General features: G+C 45.5%; 1 protein-coding gene across 1 annotated transcript in view; it reads left to right on the forward strand.

The window, feature by feature from the left end:
- The window catches only part of ITPR1 (inositol 1,4,5-trisphosphate receptor type 1), a 328245-nt gene that overhangs the window by 284202 nt on the left and 19472 nt on the right, over positions 1-24571 (forward strand). Inside the window, exons 51-57 of the mRNA XM_047094661.1 lie at positions 1902-2077; positions 6245-6409; positions 11062-11257; positions 12608-12700; positions 13903-14042; positions 14605-14770; positions 17672-17832. Of these exons, the coding sequence (XP_046950617.1) occupies positions 1902-2077; positions 6245-6409; positions 11062-11257; positions 12608-12700; positions 13903-14042; positions 14605-14770; positions 17672-17832 (1097 nt within the window). The remainder of the gene's footprint in view (positions 1-1901; positions 2078-6244; positions 6410-11061; positions 11258-12607; positions 12701-13902; positions 14043-14604; positions 14771-17671; positions 17833-24571) is intronic.

Raw genomic sequence — 24571 nt, forward strand, 5'->3', positions numbered from 1 at the left:
GATCCACATATCTATTTCCATGCATTTGCCCAAGGGAAACAAAAACTTACGCCAGTTTCAAGATGTGTACTTGAATGTTCCCAGTAACGTTATTTATAAGAACACAAACTGGAGACAACAAATACCCATTAATTGTTGAGTGGATAAGTAAATTGTGGTATATCCATATTATGGAATATTACGCCGACAGAAAGAACAAAATACTTACATACAAAATAACCTGACTGAATCTCAGAAATTTGTTAAGTGAAAGAATTAAAAGCCTACCTACTAATATGATTATGTTTCCATTTTTATGAAATTGTGGAGAATGCAAGGCCCTAGTGATGGAAGGGAGGTCAGTGGTTGTGTCAGGGTGGAGATGGGGCAGCTGCAAAGAACACAAGGAAACCCTGTAGGGTAGGAAAAATGCTTACATCTTGATTGTGTTGGCAGTTACTTGTGGTCTATGACTATATAAACTGCCAGAACTCATCACGTTATGAGCTTAAAATCGGTGGGTTTTATGCGTTGTTGTTGTTTTTTTAATTGGCCATTAAGGACCTTCAACTTCAGAGGCTTACACACTCCAGCCATGTGCTCTGTCACCTTGGGCAAGACATGTAACCAAGACTCTGTTTCCTCCAGAGTACAGTGAAGACAATTGTTCAGCTGGATGGGAGGATCAAATAAATGAGGATCAGTGTCAACAGCTTCCTGTGATACCTAACCATTGTTAAATGCACAGGAAGTGACATATGCCTCAATATCCATGTCTTCCTGAATTTCCCAGAAGCTTCTGCCTCTCTGTGCCCATTTCTAATCAGGTTTTCCTTTTGAAGGATATAAAAAGGGAAGAGGGAAGTGGTTGGGAGTAGGGGGAACAGTTTCTAGAGAAAAAGTGTCTCGGCAGACATGGACAGAGTGAACTAGGGCAGCCAGCAGGCTCGTGGAAGAGCTGTAACTCACAAGCGAGTCTCTTTCCTGGGTGGGGCTTCAATCCCAGCAGTTCTGGAGAAGCGAAACTCCTTTATATAAGTGGCCTTGATCATGTAGTGCTGCTTGTTTACATCTGAAGGAGACTCAAAATGTGACAGCATTTGAAATAGGGTTTTATTTTTTTTAATGAGTGTTTTACAGAACTATATTTTTAGCCGTGTTGGCTCATGTTATATAACTAAGCCGTCTCGTGGGACACTCTAAATAGAACTTGAAATAGCAAGAGATGACAAAAACTGGTATAAGCTCTTTGACTACAAGGATAATCTAATTGTAGGATGATGTTAATGATACGGAAGTTGCCTTCCTCCTTCCCTTGAAGAAATCTGATTCAGGCAGGAGACCTGCAATTTTCCTTTGCATACTTTTAATAGAAATTAGAAGTTTAGGCTTCCAGTTCGTCTTCCTGAAGAGTGAAATGTGATACATGTATGGATTTTATTGATGGAACAAATTCATCTGATTAGTTCCTACTGGGTGCCCAGTGCTTCCCTCAGGGAATTTGGAACCTGGCTGGGGGGCATTTAGGGTAGGGGTGGAGGGTAGAGAAAGACAGGTAAACTGACACCCAGAAAAATAGTGTTGTATACGGATGACCAGGGTGGGGAATGAGAACACAGAGAGGGAGGGGCACCTGGCATAGTTTTCTGAAGAGGAAGGAGGTGGGGATGAGTTGATGGTGAAGACCTAAGATGAATAGGAAGGGGAGAAGAATTCCCCAGGTAGAACGAACATTGGTCAAGGCTTGCCAGTGAGAAGACATGGGTATGATGGGTTATGTCGAGGGGCACAGAATTGGAGGTAAGAATTTGGACAATGAGGCCCATTTGTTAATTGAAGAAAGTGTCATTATACCCATTTTGGTCTGTCTTCGCTTACTCGGTGAAATGCTGATCTCTGAGTGCCCCACCTTGTCTTTCCAGGAACACTGGAGCCACACTGGTCAGGACTGCTGTGGACAGCCATGCTCATCTCTCTGGCCATTGTCATTGCCCTCCCCAAGCCCCATGGCATCCGGGCCTTAATTGCCTCCACAATTCTCCGGTTGATATTTTCAGTTGGGTTACAACCCACGTTGTTTCTTCTGGGAGCTTTCAACGTAAGTAGGAATACCTTCGTGGCCACTTGCTTGTTGACATGCAAACAGGAACGCCTTCCATTCTGGTTCCCGGAATCTTGCCCTGTGTTTTCAGGGCAGAAAAAGACTGTTGGGGTCAACTGTTAAAATAGCAGAAGCAAGAGCAGTGTGGGTGGACATCTCCCTCTTAACCTTCTCATGGTCCAGTGAACCTCTTAATCTGTTATCTGGGCATCGATAGTCTCCTTTTTAGGGAAAATCCCTCTCAGAAGTAAGGGAGGAAGAGGGAGAGCAGTTGAGATGTAAATTAGTTCTCCCAGTCAGGTCAAAGCTTTGCTGGGACGGGAGATTTTAGCCAGTGTAGTACGTCAAATGATCGGATATTAATACAGCAGACCCACTTGTGTGAGGGCCACACAGAATCAAGAGAAGAGGCAGGAGGAATCGCTGAAACAGAAATGGAGCACATATACAGGTGAGGAGCAGATCCGTTATTTCGAAGTCAGTGGTGAAGTTTGAAAGTGCTCCTTCACTGTAGTTGAAGGATAAGTGCCAACTGACCCTGCAGGGGGACTTCTTAGCAAGTGGGGACAGCTGACACAGGACCATAAATCGGAGGGGTTTCCTGGTGAACAGAAGTAGAAAGTTTGGATATGTGAGGCAGTGTGGGGATTGAAACTGCTTTCCAGAGGTTTCTGCCCTGGTCATATAAGGAAGCTAAGGTCACTGTACAAAAATGGAAGTGATGTAACAAAATAAGACTAATGTAGTAATTCGTTGCATCAGTAAGTGTCCCCAAATGGGTGTGTTCATATGGCAGAGGCAGCAAGGACATTAGGGGAGCAGGGACCACTTCAAGCCAGTGAGCCCCAGGGGATGAGGCAGGATTGCAGCTCTGTTGTAGAATGGAAAGGATGGGCCCGAAAGCAGGGATAGAGAAGAGCATTTTCTGAGACGCCCCACAGGCCGAAGCAGTAGGGAAGGCCCAGGACACTCTGAAGAGGTGGCCAGCAGTAGAGCTCCCCTCCGCGTGGTTCAGGGAGGGCTGTGTGGGACCTGACCCCGGTACAGGTCACCAGGGCACTGCATTTGAGGAGAATGCCCTTGGACCTCATCCTCCAGGTCAGCACTTCCAGAGCATGTTTCAAGTTGATAAATCTTAGGTGAGAAGGGGGTTCCATGATCCAGTCAGTGAGGGAGAGGCTGCATTAAACAAAATAAAAGGGTTTTTACTGTAGGATTTCTGAGACACTTTAACATGCACGATAAGGGTTATGAATCTCTAAGAAAGGGAAACAGTGTATCTGTGTTTCCTAAACTTACTGGCCCACATTTTAAGTATCACGTGGAATTAGTGTGGTAGAATATAGGTTGGGAAACTCTATTCCCAGTAGTGGGAAATGACTCAAGTTTTTCTGAGCAAAGACATGGTATATACAAAGAAGTATTCTTGGCAAAATGCCCTCAAGTAGTGGCATGTGATGTGGATTCAAGTGGGAGGGACTGGAGGCAGGTGGACCACTTAGGACCCCCAGCAGAGCTTGTGAGTAGGCGTGACAAGCCCGGGTCTTGGTCATAGTGTGGAAGCAGGAAGGAAGGGACTGATGCCACAGCTGTAAAGGAAACAGTAATGTGCGGTGGGTGTAGAGGCCAAGCCTTACACCAGAAAGCCATGGGGGCACCTTGCGCTGGGGCCTCTTCTCCAGGCCGAGAAGGCGTGACCGTCTTGACGGGGAGACGAGGGAGGCGATTCCAGCTCCACATCTTCAATCCCACATGACTGGAAAAAGAACGAGGCAACGGACAGAAAGGAAGTCATGCGGAGACCTAGTTTTCAGGGTGAAAACGCACTTAAACTGTCGACTTACTAGGCTTGAGGTGACAAAGCAAGTCATTGATGTTAGCTGTGGCATTTGGAAATGTATGAGCAGAGTGACAAAGACTCATCAGTGCTGCAGAAGGGAAGAGGAAGCCACTTAAGAAGGAAATACAGAATAAACAAGTAAAGAAAAAGGGGAAAACCCAGCAGTTCAGAGGTGGTTGTCCTGTATCGGCCGTCTGGTTGTTTTGTGTTTCTGGGCTTTAATCATTGCATGGTTCTCTCTTCTGTTACATACATCAGTTGGGGGAAAGACTTAAATTAGACAATTAATTGCCATTTCTAGTCACATTAGCTGAGTGGGGAGAGCTGAAATAACTAGCATAAGTAACTGTTCAGAGTGAACCAAAAAAGGGAAGTGATCACGTGGAGTATGTAGGAGATGCAAGGGTGGCTTTGCGCAGAGAAGGTATGCTGGCCTGCAGGGGCTGGCAAAGCAGGACGAGGTGGTGTCCTGACAGCCAGGCACGGGGGCGGGAAGGGGGACATGGAGGGGCACTGGGAAAGGGGGGCTGCTGAGCCCTGTCATGTTGCAGGCGCTGGGATTAGGTGCTAAGGGCAGACAGACTGCTGCATGTGCCCTGGCAGAGTCCTGGAGACTGGGGCGGAGCTGCTACGGTGGGGAGGTGGGGCCAGAAGCCAGATGTCAGACTCCTTAAGCAGGGTCCGTCGGAGGTGGGGACACTGGTCTTGGACCAAGACTGAGAACCCTTATTTGCTGCTGAAGCAATAGAGGCAACCAGGGCAGAAGTTGTTAAGGGGCTTGAGTGGATTCAAGTGAAGTGAATTGCTCCGCTGAGCTGTTCAGAGCCCTGGCAGGTTTGAGGTCCTGGAATGTAAACCAGAGCATGGCCGTCCCCCATCCCCCACCCCGCCCTCCCCAAACCTCATCAACACAGATCATCCAGAGCCAGTGATACTCCCTCACCCTATGAAAGATCCTGTACTACCGACAGCTAGAATACTAGAAAAAAAACAAAACTGGTAGACTGAATCTTTATCCTGTCTGAGAAAGCCTGACTTTCTCTTTGGGTGTGGGCTTTCGCTCTTATCTGATTGCTGAGAAGCTCACTTACACTGACCCACCAGATTAACTGGCAAAATTTCCCTAGTACCTACAGCCAAGGTAGCTAGGGCAGCAGAAGATGGTTTTACCGCATACATCTGAAAAGCTTTCTCTTCAGCCTTCTCTTGGTTCGAGTTTTTCTGTCACCACGTTGCTAGAGACAGCGTTCTAGGCTTGGGGTTTCTGTTCAAGGTGGGACTATAACAGAGTAGATCGACCTCCAGTTACAAATGTTGGGAAACCTAATCCATGCCAGTCTAAGCAAAGGAAAAAATGCATAGTTTCATGTGACTGAGAAAGGAAGATCCTAGCTTTAGGTGCAGCTGAATACCGTTGCCCAGGCAGTAGCCTCAGCATCCAGTTGCATCTTTTGGGTCTGCATTGATTGTACCCCGAGGCTCAGTGGTATGGCAAGATGGATGCCAGCAGCTTCAAAGCTTACTTTCTGTCAGGTTCAAGGTCGGAAGGAAAGAACAAAGTTGTCTTTTGCTGCAAAAGGTTTCATTGGGTATCATTGGTTCCATTTGGTCATGTGACTGTCCTTGAACCAATCCACATTGCCCGGGAAGTAGTATATTCCAATCAACTGGGATGGAGCCCTGCCCAGATTTCAAGGACTGATAGATGGAAAGGGACAGATCCCCAAAGGAAAATTATAAGTTATTCCCAGAAGAGGGGGCAGAGGTATACAATTCATCCTGAAGTCTCCCTTACTGTTTTTTTCCTCCAGAAAATTCTTATTTCCCCTATGAATTAGGAGTAATAAAAGACAAAAACCAACTGCTTCTCTTTACACTGCAACCCTTATAATGCCTAGAATGTAACAGAAATTCAGAAAATGCTAATATTTATGCTGATCACAGGGTTCGTAGATTGAGGTCACTTCTGTGTTTGACTAAGTCATATAAGAATGTTAGAAATGATTCATATCTCATTTCGAAAATCATAATTTCAGTATGTGTTAATTTTGTTTTTGTCATATACAAATGCCACTTGATTACTGTTGCTCCTGAAGTTATTTGACTACCACATAATTTGAAATATGCCTGAAAAGCAAAGTAATGATATGACTTAGATCTGCAAAATGGTTCTTGGCGTGTTTGGTGGGCACTTGGGTGCAAAAGGAAGCTTTGCTCGGGTATAGTTGCTAAAATACCTTGAGTGAAAATGGCCCTCAGCTGTCACAAAGTCTGAAGTTCGGCATGATCCATTCTTATGTGGCTGTTCCTGTCATTATTCTCAGGTCTGCAATAAAATCATCTTTCTGATGAGCTTTGTGGGCAACTGTGGAACGTTCACCAGAGGCTACCGAGCCATGGTTCTGGATGTTGAGTTCCTTTACCATTTGTTATATCTGCTGATCTGCGCCATGGGGCTGTTCGTCCACGAGTTCTTCTACAGTTTGCTGGTGAGTTCCTGGTGTGGAAGGATCTTACATGTTGAGCACCAGGAGTGCCCTGTGACCTGTGTCTCATCACAGACCCCTCCTTTTAGTGGTGATTGGTATGTCTGGTCTCACAGGAGGTCACATGCCTCATTTTGGGGATCTGGAGAGGAAAGCTCCTCAGGGAGCAGGGCAGCTAGCAGGAGAGAGGGAGGTGTGGGATCATGGTGCACGTTGGACCTTTTACTTGTCAGTGGTAGACAGTGCCTACAGTCTGGATCAGGGGATGTTCCCTCCATTGTGTCTTTGTCTTTCTTTCTTGGACTCAGCCAGCACTTACTGAGGAGAATGTTGTTGAAACCGTCATCTTCTGATAATTCTCATGGGGTCCACTTCCCAGGGAGGACGTGTAGTGACAGAAAAAGAGTAGGAGCTATTTTCTAAGTCCCTAGATTCATGACATTGAGCTCAGTAGATTTATTGGTCCAGAAGACCTTTTCATTGGAAGTGATTTTGTTCCAATCTGAGCCAAGGAAATAATGTCTTGATAGTCCGTAAAATGAGTTGGTTCGATCACCTTCCTTCCTCCTGACTAGGTTTTTAAATTATAGACCAAATATCTACTCAATCTCCTGTCATTAGAGGGAATCTATACCTGTAGAGTTATAGATAAGAAACCTTTGCCTATACCTACATCAAGTGACAGGAAGCATAAAATTGACCTATTTGCCAGCAAATCCATCCATAAAGCGACTGGAAGTATTAAAATGTGAGTGCGGTTAAAAAATGATCAAAGCCTTAGTGTTGACTCAAAGTGAGGGACTTAATTTGCAAACAGCAGAACAAAGAAAAATCTGGGAGGTGTCCTCCGTGTGGTCTCTGGACTGGCTATTTAATTGCTCTGTGCCTCAGTTTCCCCATCCACAAAATGAAAACAAGCCATCCCCCTCACAGGGCCGTCACAGGGATTATGTGCAACTGTGCACGTCAGGGCCTTAGAATAGCACTACCACACGAGAAATGCTTAGCAATTCTAGCTATTATTACTGTCTTTGTCATCGCTTACTTCCTCTGCCATCCAAAACACCATAAAGAATTCACCATTCAGGTCATCAGGATTAGCTCATTCCATTAGTGGTATATGTTGGCAGGCTGAGGGAAATGGATTCTTTTACCTCATTTTAAAATAGGTCTGGCTAGACTTTGAGGTTTTAGGCAAAGAGGTCTCTGGATGTACTTGTGATGGCCATTGTGGGGCCTATTTTGGTCACTGTGTATCAGAAATCTTGAGAGCCCTGTGTATAGTTCTGAGCCTGTTGGTCTCCTGCAGCGATGTCCCTGGATGAACATCTGGTATTTGAGTCGGGAAGACCCAAGTCCTCCTGGGCAGGGAGGCCGAGTTCACGTACAGGTCTCTGTCGTCCCAACTGAGGGATCTCTCCCAAGAGACAGGCGATTCTACACTTTATGTCTCATTGGTTTCATTTCCTTCTCCATACATTCAAGTCCTCTCCTTTTGGTCATTTGCAGTGCCAGCCAGTGCTACGTGTGGGGATGTCGTGGTAAGCCAAACCGATATCCTATCTTCCCTCACAGGCCTTACAGTCCAGAAAGTCATCGTTATAGCCATTTACTGAACATGTGCTGTGTGCTGTTTTCATACAGTCTCTCACAGCGACTGCGGAGGTAGATGGTATCTCCAAATTACAGATGGTGAAACCGAGGGTTGGCAAGGTTAAGTGACTTACCAAAGTCACCCAGGAAGTGCCACAGACCAGATAGCAACTTAGCTCTGTTGATTGCCCAGTCACTTCTGAAGCACAGCCCTGAACTGCCTTTCACTGGAGCTCGTGAAGAAGTCCCTGCTGCATGCATCTGTTATCTCCCAGTGCAGTCTGCATTCGTGCTGTCACATCTCTGATCTGTCACAGAGTAACCCCGAGCCTCAGGACACCTGAGCTCAGTTCCCTTGTAGAAAACGTACTAGCATCAAACTCGATTGTGGCTGGATGCCTCTCATATGTGCTTCTGGGCCTTGACTTGTCTGTGACCTCAGGTGACTTGTTGCTTTTGGTGTCAAAAGTGGTATTTAACATGTTTATTGAGAATCACAGACAGAATACTGAAACCATTCAAGTTATTCCACAAGTAAGGCGAGTCGATGACAGAGAGGAACTGGAAAGAGACCTTCAGCAGGGAAAACCCATATGTCCCAGGGCTGTGAAAACACCACACCAGCAGGCCAGAAAGGCACAGTGGGAGGGTCGGACCCCCAGACTGGCTGAACCTTGTCTCGAGCCTGCATCCAAGCAAATCCGTTAACACCCTGAGATGAAACTGTGTGAAGTTTGTAGATGGACAGGTAACAGAAGAAGAAATCCATATGGTCAGTAAACCTAGAAGATTGTTCATCCTCAACGCTAAACAAATACCTGCTAGTTAAAACAGCAATGAGATCCTGAGCCATGCCTCTGATGTATGGAAAGGTTCAGAGGCATGAGCATGCTCGGGTCTCAGGTGGGTGTGCAACAGCAGGCACCAGCCTCTGACAGCAGGGACTATGCAGTACAGCCTTTTGGGAACGCAGTGGGGCGACATAGTCTGTTACAACATTTGGCCCAACAATTTCCTTTCTGGAAGTTCTCCAAAAAGAAATAACTGGACAAGTATGTATAGAGGCAAGTACAGAATGTGCATCACAGCATTATTTTTAATGACATGCAATTTAAAACATCTTGACTGTTTTTTTAAAAAAAGGTAAATACTTCGGTTAAGTAAACTGTGGTTTTTCCATATACTGACATTCTAGGTGATTATTTTTGACGTGAAAATGTTTGTGATTGCTTGTTGAAAGAGCCTGACTGTATGCCACTATTACGGTATATTATATATATTACATTTTTTCTAATAAAGGCAGAAGGAGAGAACTTGAGTCGATGTCTATAGATGGTGGAGTTATTGGTGATTTTTGGTTTTCTGTGTGCTTTTCTCTGTTTTCAAAGTTTTCTTCATTAAACGGGTAATTCACTAATTAGAAGACAGTTTGTCCTGTATAAAGTAACGCATATCCATTGTTTCAAAGCCAGAAGTTATAGGTGAGTGAGGAAAAAAAAAAATCACTTGTCGTTTCAAGAACTTGGTGGCTATATAATCTTAGAGTTCTTACCGCCCCCCCAAAACAAGCGTCATTTGTTGATTGTCTGAAGTTGCTCTCACTTGCTGCTTCATAGTGGCTTGTTGGAAAATATTTAACCAACGTTAATAGCAACATTAGCCTTTTGTACTCTTCAATTGATGAAACACCTCTTCCTTGCTTCCTTCCTTCCTTTTGACTATGCTCCTTTACCCAGTGTCCTTCACGCAGGTCTCAGGACACAGATTGGCGTTATGGAGGCAGAAGGGCTAATTGACCAGAAAATGAACTCAGATGTAAAGCTATAAATTGGAAGGGACTCAGAGATCAGCTATTTCATTCCGCTGATTTTACAGATGAGGAAACTGAGGTCCAGAGAGGTTACAGAGCTCCGCCAACATCTTGCTGCAAATTAAAAGCAGAGTGAGGATTGAAACCCTTGTCCCCTGACTCACTTGGCTGTGCAGTCATTCCCAAAAGCCAAGTGGAGGCAAAACCTTCAGAAAATGCAGTCGATGTCAGCACAGAGGCCAGATTAAAACTAGCCCCCAGGTCCAAGAATTAGCCCACAGAGTTCTCCTCCATGTCTCTTTATTCTTTCTCCAGCCAAATATCTGAAAAAACAACCCATCAGTCCCCCCATACCTAGAAGTACCTACAGGCCAACTTCTTGCACAGAGGAAGTCTCTTTGCAGAGGGCAAGCCTAGACTGAACCCACAGTGCACTTCAGGGGATCTCTGCCTCACCCTGCCACTAGAGAAATGGGAAAGGTTTAGACTTCCTCTTGTATTACCACCACCAGTGATCCTGCTATGAGCTTTGGGACCTTGGCCTAGTCCCTTCATCAGGAAATTATAATTGCCATTTACCGTGAGGCACTCAGCATGTAAGGCTGGCCATACGGGATGTACCATACACAGTATATACATCACGTAGCTCTTGTTCACTACAACTCTCTGTCCTCCCGTCTGCACATGAGGAAACAGAGGCTCAGAGGGAAGGAGAAAGAACCTAGTTTGCTGTTGTGATGTCCTGTGGTTGAACTAAGATTTGCACCTCTTAACTCCACAGTGCCCACTGCCTGCACTGCCCAGTTGGGTGTGGCCTTCTCCTTGAGGCTCTCAGCTCTGGGAGGACAAGGACCAGGGCTTGCCCACTCCCGCTTCCAGAGTGGCTGGCCCTTAGCAGAAGCTCAGTAACTACTCCATGAATGCACACTCATCACTTTCCTCTCCCTTGCTTGCTGAAACTCACTGGTACCACCCTGTATTTGTTCCCTCTACAAGCACCTCTAAACTGTCTGAGTAACTCTTGAAATTCCAACTGGTTCCCTCCTTCCTTTCCTATGCTTATTTCCCTTATCTCAGTTTTCATTAAGACAGGCAAGTATGAAGTGTTAAGAAAACAGTAGAATGCTTCTGAGTTGTTAAAAGGGTAAATTCTCTATAAATCAAGTTGTCATTATGAGATATGTAATCTACATACATACATCTAATATAGAGGTTTCTTAAAACCATCGCATTGTCTTCTTTGTTTTTAAAGCTTTTTGATTTGGTATACAGAGAAGAGACTCTGCTTAATGTCATTAAAAGTGTCACTCGCAATGGCCGGTCCATCATCTTGACAGCAGTTCTGGCTTTGATCCTGGTTTACCTGTTCTCAATAGTGGGCTATCTTTTCTTCAAAGATGATTTTATCTTGGAAGTAGACAGGTTGCCCAATGAAACAGCTCTTCCAGGTGAGTTTGAGTCTTCTCATCTTTTTTTTAATGTTAAAAAAATATTTCTTAATTGTAAGTGAACTAAAAGAGAATGATGACTTTAGCAGTGTAGGTATCTCCCCAGCACTGAGAGCATGAATTCTGAATAGAGGGCTTAGTCGTCGCTTTATTCAAAGGGTGGTAGGATATATCAAATGCTGAGTGGGAGTGTCCAGAGCCTACACTTACTTTATTGCCTAAAGTCATATTTTAAACTAATAGGACTTATTCAAAAACAGTTTGACCATATATGTTGAAAGATAGGAGGGTGCATCCCTCTGGCTTGGTAAATCTACTTCTAGGAATTGATCCTTAAAGGAAAAGCCTTCTGCCTGTGCATGCAGAAATGATGTGTATGAAGGATGCTGACTCCACTGGGAAACTGGAAGCAGTCTAAATATCAAGTGTTTTATTAGACTGCAGTCCTCTGGGGTGGCTTGCCCTACAGTTAAGACACATCTTTATAATCCTTCAATGAAAAGCACCCACAAATATATGGGAAACTGAAGAATAATAACAATAATAGGATCCACGTATATATTTTTAAAAATTAAAAGCTCATATACGTCCTTTAAAATATGGAAGAATATACACCCCCCCCTTCCCCAGCAGTGGCTGTCTCTGGGGCTTGTTTACTATATACAAGTTTGACAATGTGTATTATTTTTATATAGAGCAAGAACAGTTTTGAGAATGAAATAAAATGATTATATACTTGAGTGAGTGATACCCAAGTCTTCCTTTGTGTCAATCACAATATTTTAACACCGTTAAGTGAAATGTTACTGGTTTTTTATCAGGTAACCAGAGGCCCTGAGTCCAAGGAACAAAGTAGAATTATTATCACTGGCTGCGCCAGGCAGCCTTTTTCTAAATGCTGCATTCTTGGCATGTAATTCCAGCTTCCAAGTTGACACTGACTGAAATTTCCTGCCAACCATCTTAGGGTTCTGAACTAAACTGGTCTGGACCTTGGATTTCCGCTCATGCCTGCTGATGCTTTCCGTGCAGACTTGGTGTAAATCTTGCTGGAGTCTGTACGCTCAGTAGTATTTGTCGAAGAGTTTCAGCTGTGTGTCTTTAAAGTTGGAGAGGTGCTATTTAAGTGCGATATTTCTAGTAAGCCTACAGGAATTGACATTTCTGGCTTCTTTCCCATCCAGATCACCAAATGAAAGTGTAAATTGCATCTCTGCCTTGAATTTATATGCAGGAATGTAGGGTGTTATTTATGTAAAGAATTGTTTAATCAGCCGTGAATTGGGGACTTCAAACATTTTAACCATATGCTGCCAGATTGTTCATCATAAAATTTCCTCTCTCTCCCAGAAGCCGGAGAGAGTTTGGCAAGCGAGTTCCTGTATTCTGACGTGTGTAGGGTGGAGACTGGGGAGAACTGTTCCTCTCCTGCACCCAAAGAAGGTAGGAACGTGTAGCCTTAAGCCCCGTGTTAGTGACAGGCCCCTCTTGAAGCTTAGAGGGCGCACATGACATTGGAAGCAGATGGAAGCAGATTTACTCTTGAGAAGTAAGGCCAATAGCAAAGAGTAAAGACTGGGAGAGAGGAGGGAGATGAAAGGGAAGAAGGTCTAATACCTGCTTGATTGATTCAGCCACTATTTCCTGGGTGCCCTCTAGTTGCCAGGGACTGTGCTATATATACTCTAAGATACGCCAGTGTAGTGGGGTAGGCAGCCAGGCAGGCACCTTGCTGATGACTGGAGAGTATGCTAATGCTAGGAACAAGGACAGAATACAGAAGAGAGGCACCCAGCCTAATACTGGAGTAAGAGAATCCCCAAGGAGGTGATAGCTAAACTAAAATGGTAAAATCTTGGACAGAGGAGGAGGAGTGAGTGTTCCAGTTAAAGGGAATAAGGTGTCCAAAGACTTTGAGGTAGAATATACCATGTTGAGGGATACAATGATCATGAGGAAGAGTAGTAGTAAGAAATGAAGCCAGATGGGTCATCAGTAGGCCAGATCATGAAGGATCTTACATGTTAGGCTAAGAAGGTTAAACTACATCCAAAGGATGAATGGAAGTTGTTGAAAGCCAGGAGTGATCTGTGTTTTTAGCAAGACCATTATCACTGCAACTGGAGAAAAGAACAAGATAGGCAGCAAGGTTCTTTTTCCAAAAATGATGAAGAATGAATGGACAGCGTCCAATATAAAGTGATTTATCTAGAGGACCTGCTGTAAAATGTTGCTGGGTTTAGCCAGTGAGGAGCTTGGGTCCTATGGGATTACCCTCAGCTGAGAGACAAGATGCTCCTGACTCAGAGTATTAAGCAACTTATCTAAGGTCAAACACCTGTTCTGAGCTGGGACTGGAGTTTAAAATCTGAGAAGGATAGGGAATATTATAGATTTAATATAGGGAAGGGCACTTGTGATTTGGCTTGAGAAACTAGCAGGGGTTGGTGATGAAAACAGAATTGCCCCCAGGTAACCTCAGATATTTGAAAGAAAGTATTTGATACCTGATTCCTTAGTTTTACTCTTTCTTGTTCCCATGTGTCTGTCAGCTGGCAAGATGGCATTCAGGAAAGACAGTGTCAAAATCATGGTACGTCTTTTCCCACATGCTGTAAATCTGTTGTTTCTTACCACATTCATAGAGCTGGTCCTCACAGAAGAGACGGAGCAAGACAAGGAGCACACGTGTGAGACACTTCTGATGTGCATTGTCACGGTGCTGAGTCACGGGCTGAGGAGCGGGGGCGGAGTAGGAGACGTGCTCAGGAAACCATCCAAAGAGGTAGCTGGATCCTGACGGGAAGGCAGAGGTGGGGGGAGGTGGCTGGATCCCGAAGGGAAGGCAGAGCTGGGTGGGGGTGGGGAGCAGCACGCAGAGAGCTTGCATGGAAACCGAAGACAGAGGCAGAGCTGGAGTAGTGATGAGGAGACGTGCAGGACTGGCCAGTTGAGGCTTCTCTCCCCTCCATCCATGGCCTTAGTATCAGGGTGCAGGGAAACCCTCTTTGTGGAAAGCCCCGCCCACTCCACGTACTGAAATGCTCGTGCAGGGCTGGGTCTGGCCTGCCTCAGCACATCTCCCAGACACCTTAGATCCCAGGAAGCTGTTCTTGTGCACATGCCACACAACACTTGCAGAACCGACAGTCTGGGCAAAGGGCTTGAAAAGGGACACAGTTGTGACTTTTCAAGTTTGATGCCCAATTTAACTTGTGACAGAGCAGACCAATAGGGTGAGGGTGAGCCCTGAATGTTGGGCGCGTCGAGTCCTCCTCCTTCTGCCCTGAGCTCTGTGGGCCAGAGGATGGTGGGTCACATTGCTGATGGCAACGCCTCTTTTCCAGGAGCCCCTCTTTGCTGCCAGAGTAATCTATGACCTCTTGTTCTTCTTCATGGTCATCATCATCGTCCTTAATCTGATTTTCGGGGTCATCATTGACACCTTTGCTGACCTGAGGAGTGAAAAGCAGAAGAAAGAGGAGATCTTAAAGACCACGTGCTTTATCTGTGGTGAGTGTGGCAGCCAGCCTCAGCAGGGAAGCGCGGGCTTTCTGTGGGAGAGGCGCTGCCCTCTTGCTCTAGCATCTCTGGCCTTGGCGTCGGGTGGACTTCGGTTCTGCCTCTGCCGGGCAGTGTTTGGAGTGCCCGTCAATTCCCTGTAGGGGTTGCCTGTGCCAGTTTGTTTTAAGGAACGAAGTGTGGGGTGGCGGGGATGTGATCGCACAGGATCGGAAATGAACATGGCTTATGGTCTTGTGTTTGTTGGGCTGCCGAGCATCTCCTGCTCCCGTCCTAAGTAACCAGAATGGAGATCTTCGTCCGGTTCCAGCCTGTGGATGTCTTCACTGCAGATGGTATCAGGCATTAAGTGAAAGAATATTCCTCTTAGAGTGTATGGTGAAGGTGTCAGGAGTCAGACCTGGGATCTGATTAAGTTACTGCAACTTAGTAGTCGTGTAATCATGGTATAGTCCCTTCAGTTCTCTGAACTTGAACTGCTCATCTGTGAAATGGATGCAATAATATGTACTTCTTTGCATTATTGTGGGGCTACGAGAGTCAGTTTATGTAACACAGCTAGCACAGAACCTGCACATTGTAGGTGCTCGATGATGAGCAGTAAACTGCAACAGAAGAGAGGTACAGGGGATACCCAAGAAACCATTGTCACTATAACTGCAGAAAAGTGTATGTAAATGTAAACTAATCATGTAGGGATCTGGGAGCTGAGTACTCATTTCAGGATTATTCATAATATAGTTACTGAATATATAAATTTCCTATTGGTACAGATGCTCACAAAATGAGCATTTTCCATTTCAAAACTTAAATCTTTGCTTTTTGCCCCCTGAAAACCACTTAAAGCCTTTTGTTTTGAAATAATTCCAGAGTTACAGAAGTGATTAGAGCAGTACAAAGAATTTCTATACACTCGTTAACCAGACTCCCCAAATAGTAATAATTTACCTAATCTGCTTTACTCATAGTTTTTCCGAAAAGTCAGAGATTGGCTGGCATGATGTATCTTTATCCCTAAATATTTCAATATATATTTCCTAAATAGTAAGCTGTATATATACACACAGACACACGCACACACACACACGCAGCATGGTTATCAAAATTAGGAAATTAACAAAGATACCATGTTATCACTCAATCTCCAGACCCTATTCAGATTTCACCCTTTATCCCAGAAATGTCCTGTACAGCAAATGAAAGCCCAGGTCACGTCATTGCATTCACTTGTCACGGCTCATTAGCCTCCATTGACATTTTTTAAGAGTTTGGTCATTTATTGTGTAGAATGTCCCTTGGTTTTGGTTTCTCTGATGTTTCCTCACAATAGAAGTGGGGTATGCATTTTTTTATAGGAACATCAAAGAAATCTGTTTTTTTTCTCCTCAGTGGATCATTTCAGGAGGCATGAGATGCCCACTCATAACCAGTGACATGAACTCTGATCACTAGGTTAAGGTGATAATTGCCAGGTTTTTCCACTAAGTTAGGTTTTTATCTCTTTGTAATTAAGAAACATTTTATGGGGAGATACTTTGAGATCATGTAAATATCCCACTATCCCTCAAATTAAACATTAATCCAGTAGCTTTAATGTCCACTAATGATTTCTGCCCGAGTCTTTTATTAGGATGGCTCTCCAATGATGATTTTCTCATTTTACTATTTTTGCCTTTGTTAACTGGCTTGTTCTTTTAAATAAAAACTCTCTCTTCTCATTATGTATGTATACTATATATGTGTAAGTACTTTTGGATTTGTAACAACATGGATTCCTATATTTTTATTTATTCCAATGGATTATAATCCTTCAGTATCATTATTTGCTTTAATAATCAGATTTCCCCAGATTTGTCCAGCAAGAGGCCCTTCAGTATGGTTTCTGTTTTACCATGGCACCATAATTTTTTATGTACTTTCCTTACATTTTTAGTTTCATGAGCTGTTCATTTCAAGCTTAACTTGTACTTCCCTGACCCAGCCCTGGTATCACCCATTTCTCCAAAAAGTCCTGGTTCTTTTTAGCAGAGAATGGTATTTGGAAGCTAAAATCTAGAAGATCTGGGATCTAGGTGTGCTCATTCCTGCTGGAGTGCCACTGCCAGACCCCAGAAGGGTTATTAGGATGCAGATGAGGAGTACACATGTAAATGCATACACCTGGGTGTTTGTATGAACATACATATGTATCGACACATTTCTGTATCTATTTTATATACATATGAAAAAGGATGAGTTCATACCCATAGCTCTAATTCCAATTCAACGTTACGGTGTTTATCTTTCTCCCTTTCCATATTTGTGCTCTCTTCTTTGACAGTGAGAAATCTGGCTCCCATGATATACCACATAGTTCTTTGATCGATCCAAGAATATACAGAAACTAGTCTCACAATTGCTCACCCAGACCTCTGCAAAACAAACTTACCAGCTAGAGTTCAAAATGTGCTTAAAGTTCTTTTTGTCCTCATTCTGTCTCTTCAAAAACCTTTTAACATGTGTACATTTTGGCATCTCCCTGGGAGAAGGGACCTCACATTCACCAGTTGCCTGCTATGCATGAGCAGGTCACACCTGTGCTCATTTAAGCCTGAGCACTCCTAGAACGCAGACGGCAGTCCCCTGTTCCCTGATGGAGCAACTGAGGCACGTGGAAACTAAACAGTGACCGGTAAGGGTCAGAGGTGGGACTCAGACCGAAGTCCATCTCTCTCACATCCTGTGTCTTTCCTGCTGTGATGTAAAAGGGAATGCATGTAGAAGGCCAACAGAATACAATTCTTCACCAAGATGGGAGCTGGAACCACAGACTCCTCTCTGGACAGTTCTCTCACAGATTTTTCTAGACCATGGCTGCTCACTTGGGGCCGGGGGCTTTCTGTCTCTCCTTAGGCTTGGAAAGAGACAAGTTTGACAACAAGACTGTCACCTTTGAAGAGCACATCAAGGAAGAACACAACATGTGGCACTATCTGTGCTTCATCGTGCTGGTGAAAGTGAAGGACTCTACAGAGTACACCGGGCCCGAGAGTTATGTGGCAGAAATGATCAAGGTGAGCAGGAAGCTCCTGGAGGCAGCTCGCGCTGGGGCCAGACAGCAGGTCTGTCCTCGCGGCTCACGGCCTGGTGCTGGGAGCCAGCGGGCAGGTCACACGGCAGGAAAATAACATCTCACGCTTAATGGGCTCTTATCATAGTTCAGGTATTAAACTCTAGAACTTTTTGCGTCCTCTCAAGTGAACTTCAGAAGCACCGGCCAGGTGGTATCATCTACACTTTAAAGGAGGAAACGGTGAGGCTCTAAGAGGTTCATGCACAGCCACCTAACTGGGACTGGAGTTTTCACCTAGATCTAACGCTGTAGCCTGATTTCCCATCTCTGTGTACTCAGCCTCTTCTCTTCATTATGGCTGCTTTTCTGTTTTCTCCTTAAATAAGACCTGTCCCTAAGAGATAGCTTTTAAAAATGATCAGTCGTTGTAATTCAGCTTGGTTTGTTTGGCCTCGGCCTACCCTTTCTGGGAGATGCTTCGCTAATCATCATAAAGGGATCATATGACAGAGGAACTGGAATCCCAAATTAATCTTGTTGCTGTTGGGGAGCGTGACCGCCATGTCCTGGGAGGAGGGGGAGCTGCTGCAGTTTCCAGAGCACTCTTCTCAGTCAGGGCTTTGTGGAGGCACGAAACGTGTGCCATAAGAGTCCCAGGCCAGCTGTCCTTTCATACGTGTGGTTTCTGAACTTCGTTAAAACGTTCAGGGGCCTCGGTAAAGTGAGGAGGCATGATCTGTGAAGTCTGGGGAGCCTTTGTGATTTGCACTAGCTCACTTGGGGGAGAGGGAGCCGTTAGCTCGTAAGAAAGACTACACAGTTCGTTGACTCTCCTTCCAGTTGCCAAGGACTTAAGCACTCAGCCCGATAATGAGTTATCCTAAATGAACCCTTCTGTGTTTTTTATGCAGATGTGATTTTAAAGCTTTTTATCTAAAGAAATCTCAGGTGATGTGTGTTCGTATAAATATCATTGTATGCAGCAGATGCAGCCAAGTTCGTTCTTTTCTTGCTGGCAGGTCAGCAGTCATGTGGTAATAGTCTTGAAAACCCCCATTTGACACCAGCTCAAAGGACTCTGGGTTCTGGAAGGCTTTCTGGGGATACTGTGCCGTCTGTACCTTTGAGGTCCTTAAAGTCTAATGCCATGCTTCTGAAACTCAGTGTACATACAAATCATCTGAGACAGGTTTAGAGTTTTGATTGTGATTCAGCGGGCACTGTCAGGACTTGAGGTGGGGCAGCTCCAGCAAGCTACCAGGGGGTGCCCACGCTGCTGGTTGGTGGGTCATGCTTGGAGTAGTGAGAACCTAACTGAAGAGACAAAACAGATGCTGATTTGAGAAATGATCCTCTAAACTGGTGATGTGGGTGCTAAGGACAGGTATTCCTAATACTCTGTAAGCATTTAGCATTTTCTGGCTTGTAAAGCTCTTTCACATATTTTACTGTGTTTGTAATTAAAGTTACCTTAAGTGGGGAACCAATCCGAGAGAACTTGAGGTTCTCTCCAAGAGAAATCGATGAGGCTTGACAGAGGAGATGACTTTTAAGGGGTTTTGAAAGAGAGAGAGTCACCAATTAGCAGAGGTGGGGGAGGGGGAAAAAAAAAAACATAAGGAATGAGAGAAAGATGCGAGTTCCAGAATGCAGTCAATAGATGTTCTTTCTCTCTTACAGATGAAAGCCACGCTCAGGGTTAGGTAGCTTGCCCAGAAGGAGGGAACCAGGGATCGGGGACGGGACCACAGCCACGCTAGACAGTAGACGAGGAGGGAGCCGGCAGCACTGGGCTGGCCTGGGACGGGACTGGTTTTTAAGGTTAGGAATTCTGATGGTCGCCAGTGCAGATTTCCCGTTAGGTCTCCAGGGTCAGGACACATCAACTGAAAAAGTTCTCAGCGCCTTTCTTTTCCTGCAGTTGTTGATGTTGCCAAACGAAGACATTCTGTCAGCATGATGCTGACAGAGACTGGTCTGCATACACACACATAAGTCGCTTCATTTGCATTAAGTCCTATAACGCAGAGAGGAGAGTACCTCTAGTTTTTACCCTTTTCCGCATTCTTTTTCTCCCTCACTTTGTGTGCTTCTCTCAGAAGTGTTTGTGTCCTATCTTTAAATCTTTAGGGGCCAGTTTTAAAGTTTTCTGTTAATCCCCTTACTTTACAGTCAGAGAAGATTCTGGTGCACTTTTAGGTTTCTGTCTCAATCACGTAAAGGGGCCTTGTGAGCCGTCACCTGGTGAGGATTAAGTGCCGGAAGTCACCACCCAGCCTGCTTAGAGCCCACTGCTTGGCCATGCTTTGAAAAAATCCAGCATTCAGTGTGCTTTCCTCATCCACATCATTCTTAAATTGTACAAGAACTTCTTGTCAGAAGACCTAAAAATATGTAGCATCAAAAGATTGTTAACTCTGAAATGTCAGAGTTGCTGAGGAACCAGACGTTTTGTGCCCTTAGCGAGGGCTCAGGAAAGCGTTAGATCCACTGGCTGAAAGGCAGTGCCTTTTGCCAACACCATTTTCAGTGGTGCCTAGTGTTAAGGTTGCACGCATCCCTGCTAGGGACTCCCCGGAGAACACTGGCCACAGGAGGTTGGGTCCTGGGGGTGTTCAGCTGGAAGTCCGTGGGAACTCAGAGCTGCGAGGGGCATGCCTACGTGGTGGACCCATTCAGTCATACCCTGCAGGGCAGCCACAGCCAGGAGAGGAGGTCCTCTGAACATTCCCCCCAAGGAGGCAGGCATCCTGCCCTCCACCCAGGGAGGAAAAGCCAGGTGATCTCTCTGAGAAGCCACCTCTATTACTCCGGGATCAAGGAGAGAGAAGGGCAGCTAACCGTGTCAGAGACGGAAGAAAGAGTCAGCTGGCCGCTCACCTACTCTTTCACTTACCTCATGTCCCAAAAGATCTCAGTGAGACAGGCTCTTCTGGGACTTGGGTTTCTCAGGAAAACCACCTCTAGCCCACTGGCTGGAGGCCGGGGGTCTTTAGCTCTCCCTCAGCTCATGAATTAAGATCCCAGAGACTCATTAAGAACTGTGAAGTACCAGCTGCCTATAGACAACCCAGAAGCCTGGAGCAGAAGAGGCCCCAGGTGGTCAGTGCGGAGGGGGAGGAGCTTCACAGCTGCCCTGAAAACAGCTCCCTGCCAACAGGGGTGTCAGGGAGGGCGAATAGGTTTTCATCTCAAAAAACAAGGAAACACTGTGTTTCTTGCCATCTCAGGAGGGAAAGAAGGAGCGTGTGAAGATCACGGTAGAGGACTCAGCACCCACATGTTCACCCACAAATTAACTCTCGTCTGAACAGAAGAGAAGATTGTATATTCTCTTCTCTCTCCTTGCCCTCTCTCCTTTCAGTAGAGATGAGGCTATCCCTGGCAGAGCCAAGGCCAGGCTGACGCCTCCCATGAAGTCCTTCCTCCCTAAGCATTGGATTTGGAGGCAGAGAATCCAAGATGTGAGTTTTGACTCTGCTCCTTCCTAGCCATGTCCCTCCAGGAAGTCAGGGGACTTCCCTGACCTGAGTTACTGTCTGTAAGTGGGGTTAATACCACCTCACAGGTCCACTGGGTGGTGGGAATGAGATGAATACGGGGAACCCGGGGGTGGATGACAGAAGGGCCAGATGGACGGACAGAGCAGTCAGCAGGGAAACAGAGTGCAGTGCTGACAGAGAGCTGACGCAAGCATCGCGTCCTACACTTCCACAACTGTGTAAGATGTCTTGGCTGTTGGCACACTGTTGCTTAGAAAAGTCAGAATGGGCATCCTGACTCCAAGAAGTTCCTCCCATGGAAAATTCCGGCTTCTTCATGGCTCTTAAATTTAACATCTTAAGTGCTGTTAAATGTTGAGATAGGACAAAGTTGACAGTAGCATTCGTTCTCCATCGAACTGGCCTCCATACTTGTGACTAAACACACAATCTGTGTGTCTAGAGGTGTCCTCCACTCACATTCACAGCCCAGGACCAGGGGTTCAGGTAAGTTGGGGAGTGGCCCCTGAGTTCTGTATGTTGGGTTCTGTCACGACTGCACTTGGCTCCCTGGTGGATTCGTCCCTCGACTCCACACACGTGATGGGAGGTGGGCTGTAACCAGCGCCTCAGAGGGGAAGCGAGGCCTCCCCTGTGACTCTGTACGGATCGCCCAGTATCGCTCCTTCTGGAGATGCAGTCTCAGATTCGTTGACTCAGGCCCCAGACAGAGCTGTACTTTCAGAGAAATGTGACTACGGAATGACCTCACTCAGCCCTGGCAGTTCAAAGCAATAGAAAAAACCCTGAGTTTCCTTCCTCTCCCCATAGGAACTTGATTTTTGTGCTACCATGTGGAGTTTTAGTGATAGCCTTTTATGATAAGCAGTTTTATTAGCCCTGAACTGCATTTAAATTTTCACAGTAATTTATGTCGCACACTTTTTAAATTTTTTTTTTTTAAGGTTTAGTTATTTTTGAGAGAGAGAGCACTAGCCAGGGAAGGGCAGAGAAAGAGGGAGACACAGTCTCCAAAGCAGGCTCCAGGCTCTGAGCTGTTAGCACAGAGTCCAACGTAGGGCTCAAGCTCATGAACCTATGGGATCATGACCTCAGCCAAAGTCAGACGCTTAACCCACCGAGCCACTCAGGCGCTCCTGTAGCACACGCTCTTTTTCAGTAATTCAACATTCTTTGATTTGTACCCACTGCTGACTGAAATGAGAATTTGTTAGTCCATAGATAATGACACAATCAGATATATTTAACCTGGATAAGTGGTAAATTAGTTGTATCTTTGCCTGAAGGAATTTAAATACTGCACATTGGGCATGTCGTACATAAAAGATCACATATATGATTCCCAGCAAAGATGCAGCAGCCCAATTTTCTGTGACAGTCAACCTCAGGAGAAAAGCCAGTGCTTACTTTGTTAAGCAGAATAAGTTATTCCTGAAAGTTAGAAACTCCAGGAATATTAAGAAGGAAGATTGGTAAAGACCAGACTATAACTTAAACTATACAAGTACAGATTTTATTAATGAAATCTAGATTTCCCCTCTGTACTTGGAATTCTACCTTCAAAAATAAGTTCTACTTTCAGAGTTGTGTTTTTGAGTGAATTGCAGGGTGATAAGAGAGAATGCTGTGGGTCTGATTTCAACATCCCCTGCTACCTGGAGCTGCTCCTGACCCTTCTCTTCTCTCATATGGCATGTTAACTGACCACCGGGCCAGCTGGGGAGAACCTTCTCCTACCACAGCCTGAGTGTCCTGAGAAAGGCTGCTTCCAGAGGAGTGGACTCTGCTGTGCTCTGCCGTAACAAGGCAGACTGGATAATAACTCTGATAACAGGCCATGTTTAATCATTACATACTGAAATAAATGCTTTGCACACATGATCCCAATTACTCCCCATAACAGCATTGTAGATAGCACCATTACCATTTTACAGATGGGAAACTGGGGCCCAGAAAGGTTGAGCAGCTTCTGCAGGGTCACCCTGCTAGGAAGGGCTGGTGCTGACAGAACCCACCCTGGGGCTGTCCTGACCTGTGCATATACAGTGTGGTTTCCCTCTGCGTTGACACGCAGCCCTCAGTGTCAAGAACCTGCAGCTGTTGGTCAGGCTGAATCTGGTTTTCCTGCCTTGGACTGGCTCATCCCCCAAGGGCCTCCTTCCATCCGGGTGGTGCTGAATTAGCCACCTTCAAAAGAGGCAAGGCCCAGCAAAGGCCCCACTGGGGGTAGGGAGAAGGGTGAGGAAGACTGACCCCCTGGGTGGTGCTGAGTGGCTAACGCATAAATCAATGAGATAGAAGCTCTGTGCAGTAGATGAGTGTTAATTCCCTGAGCTGCCGCCAGCACAGCTAGTTAGGGAACCCCCTTGAGTCGAATACTACAGGGGTTATAGGAATGACGGGAGTTCAGGAAAGGCAGAGCCAACTCTTGCGAAGGGTGTATCTGAAATTACGTGTTAATTCTAACTCGGTAAAATCTGATGAACCTCCTTACCTTCACCTGAGCCTGGAACAGGGAATGCTCGTTCCTTTCGTGGCCATTATTTGAGGGGGAAGAGGTGTCTAAGGTAAGGGGAAGGAAAATTCACCAGAACCATAGACAGACGGGCTTCCACACCCGAGTGACTCATCTGAATGGTTAGAACTCCCTGATAATTAGAGTGTCTGATCCATCATCCTTTAAGCCTGGTACTGACTTTTTCTCATAGTGAGAACAGACCACGCTCTCCCTCCCTCCCTCCCTCCCTCCCTCTTCCTCTCTCTCTGTCTTCCTCCCTCCCTTCCCCACGCATGCTCTCACACACTATTCCACTAGAGACTTCTCAATTTGTTCCAGCTTGTATTAATTCACTTGACCTCTTCAGAAACTAGTTGTATGGGGATATAAAAGCAAAGAAACAATCTTCTAAATCAAAAGTAGTGTCATGGCAGCTGGTGAAATGCTGTTAGAAAATAGTGCCTTCTTTCACATAAGAGGAGAGAGTCCAGGAGCCTCCATTCCTGGAAAATGCTTTGCTGAAAGCCCTTTTCAATTTGCATCAAAAAACTATGTAGGAGGTGGCTCAGTCAGTTAAGCATCAGACCCTTGATTTAGTCTCAGGTCATATGTCATGATTCATGAGATCAAGATCCGTGTGGAACAACATGCTGACCGCACAGAGCCTGCTTGGGATTCTTTCTCTCCCTCTGCCCCTTCCCCACTCGTTCCCACGATCACATGCTCTGTCTGTTCTTCTC

The sequence above is a fragment of the Lynx rufus genome, unplaced genomic scaffold (assembly GCF_022079265.1).
Source record: "Lynx rufus isolate CCGP_SWC_20201006 ecotype Redwood Valley unplaced genomic scaffold, mLynRuf1.p SCAF_4, whole genome shotgun sequence".
NCBI classification, from domain to species: domain Eukaryota; kingdom Metazoa; phylum Chordata; class Mammalia; order Carnivora; family Felidae; genus Lynx; species Lynx rufus.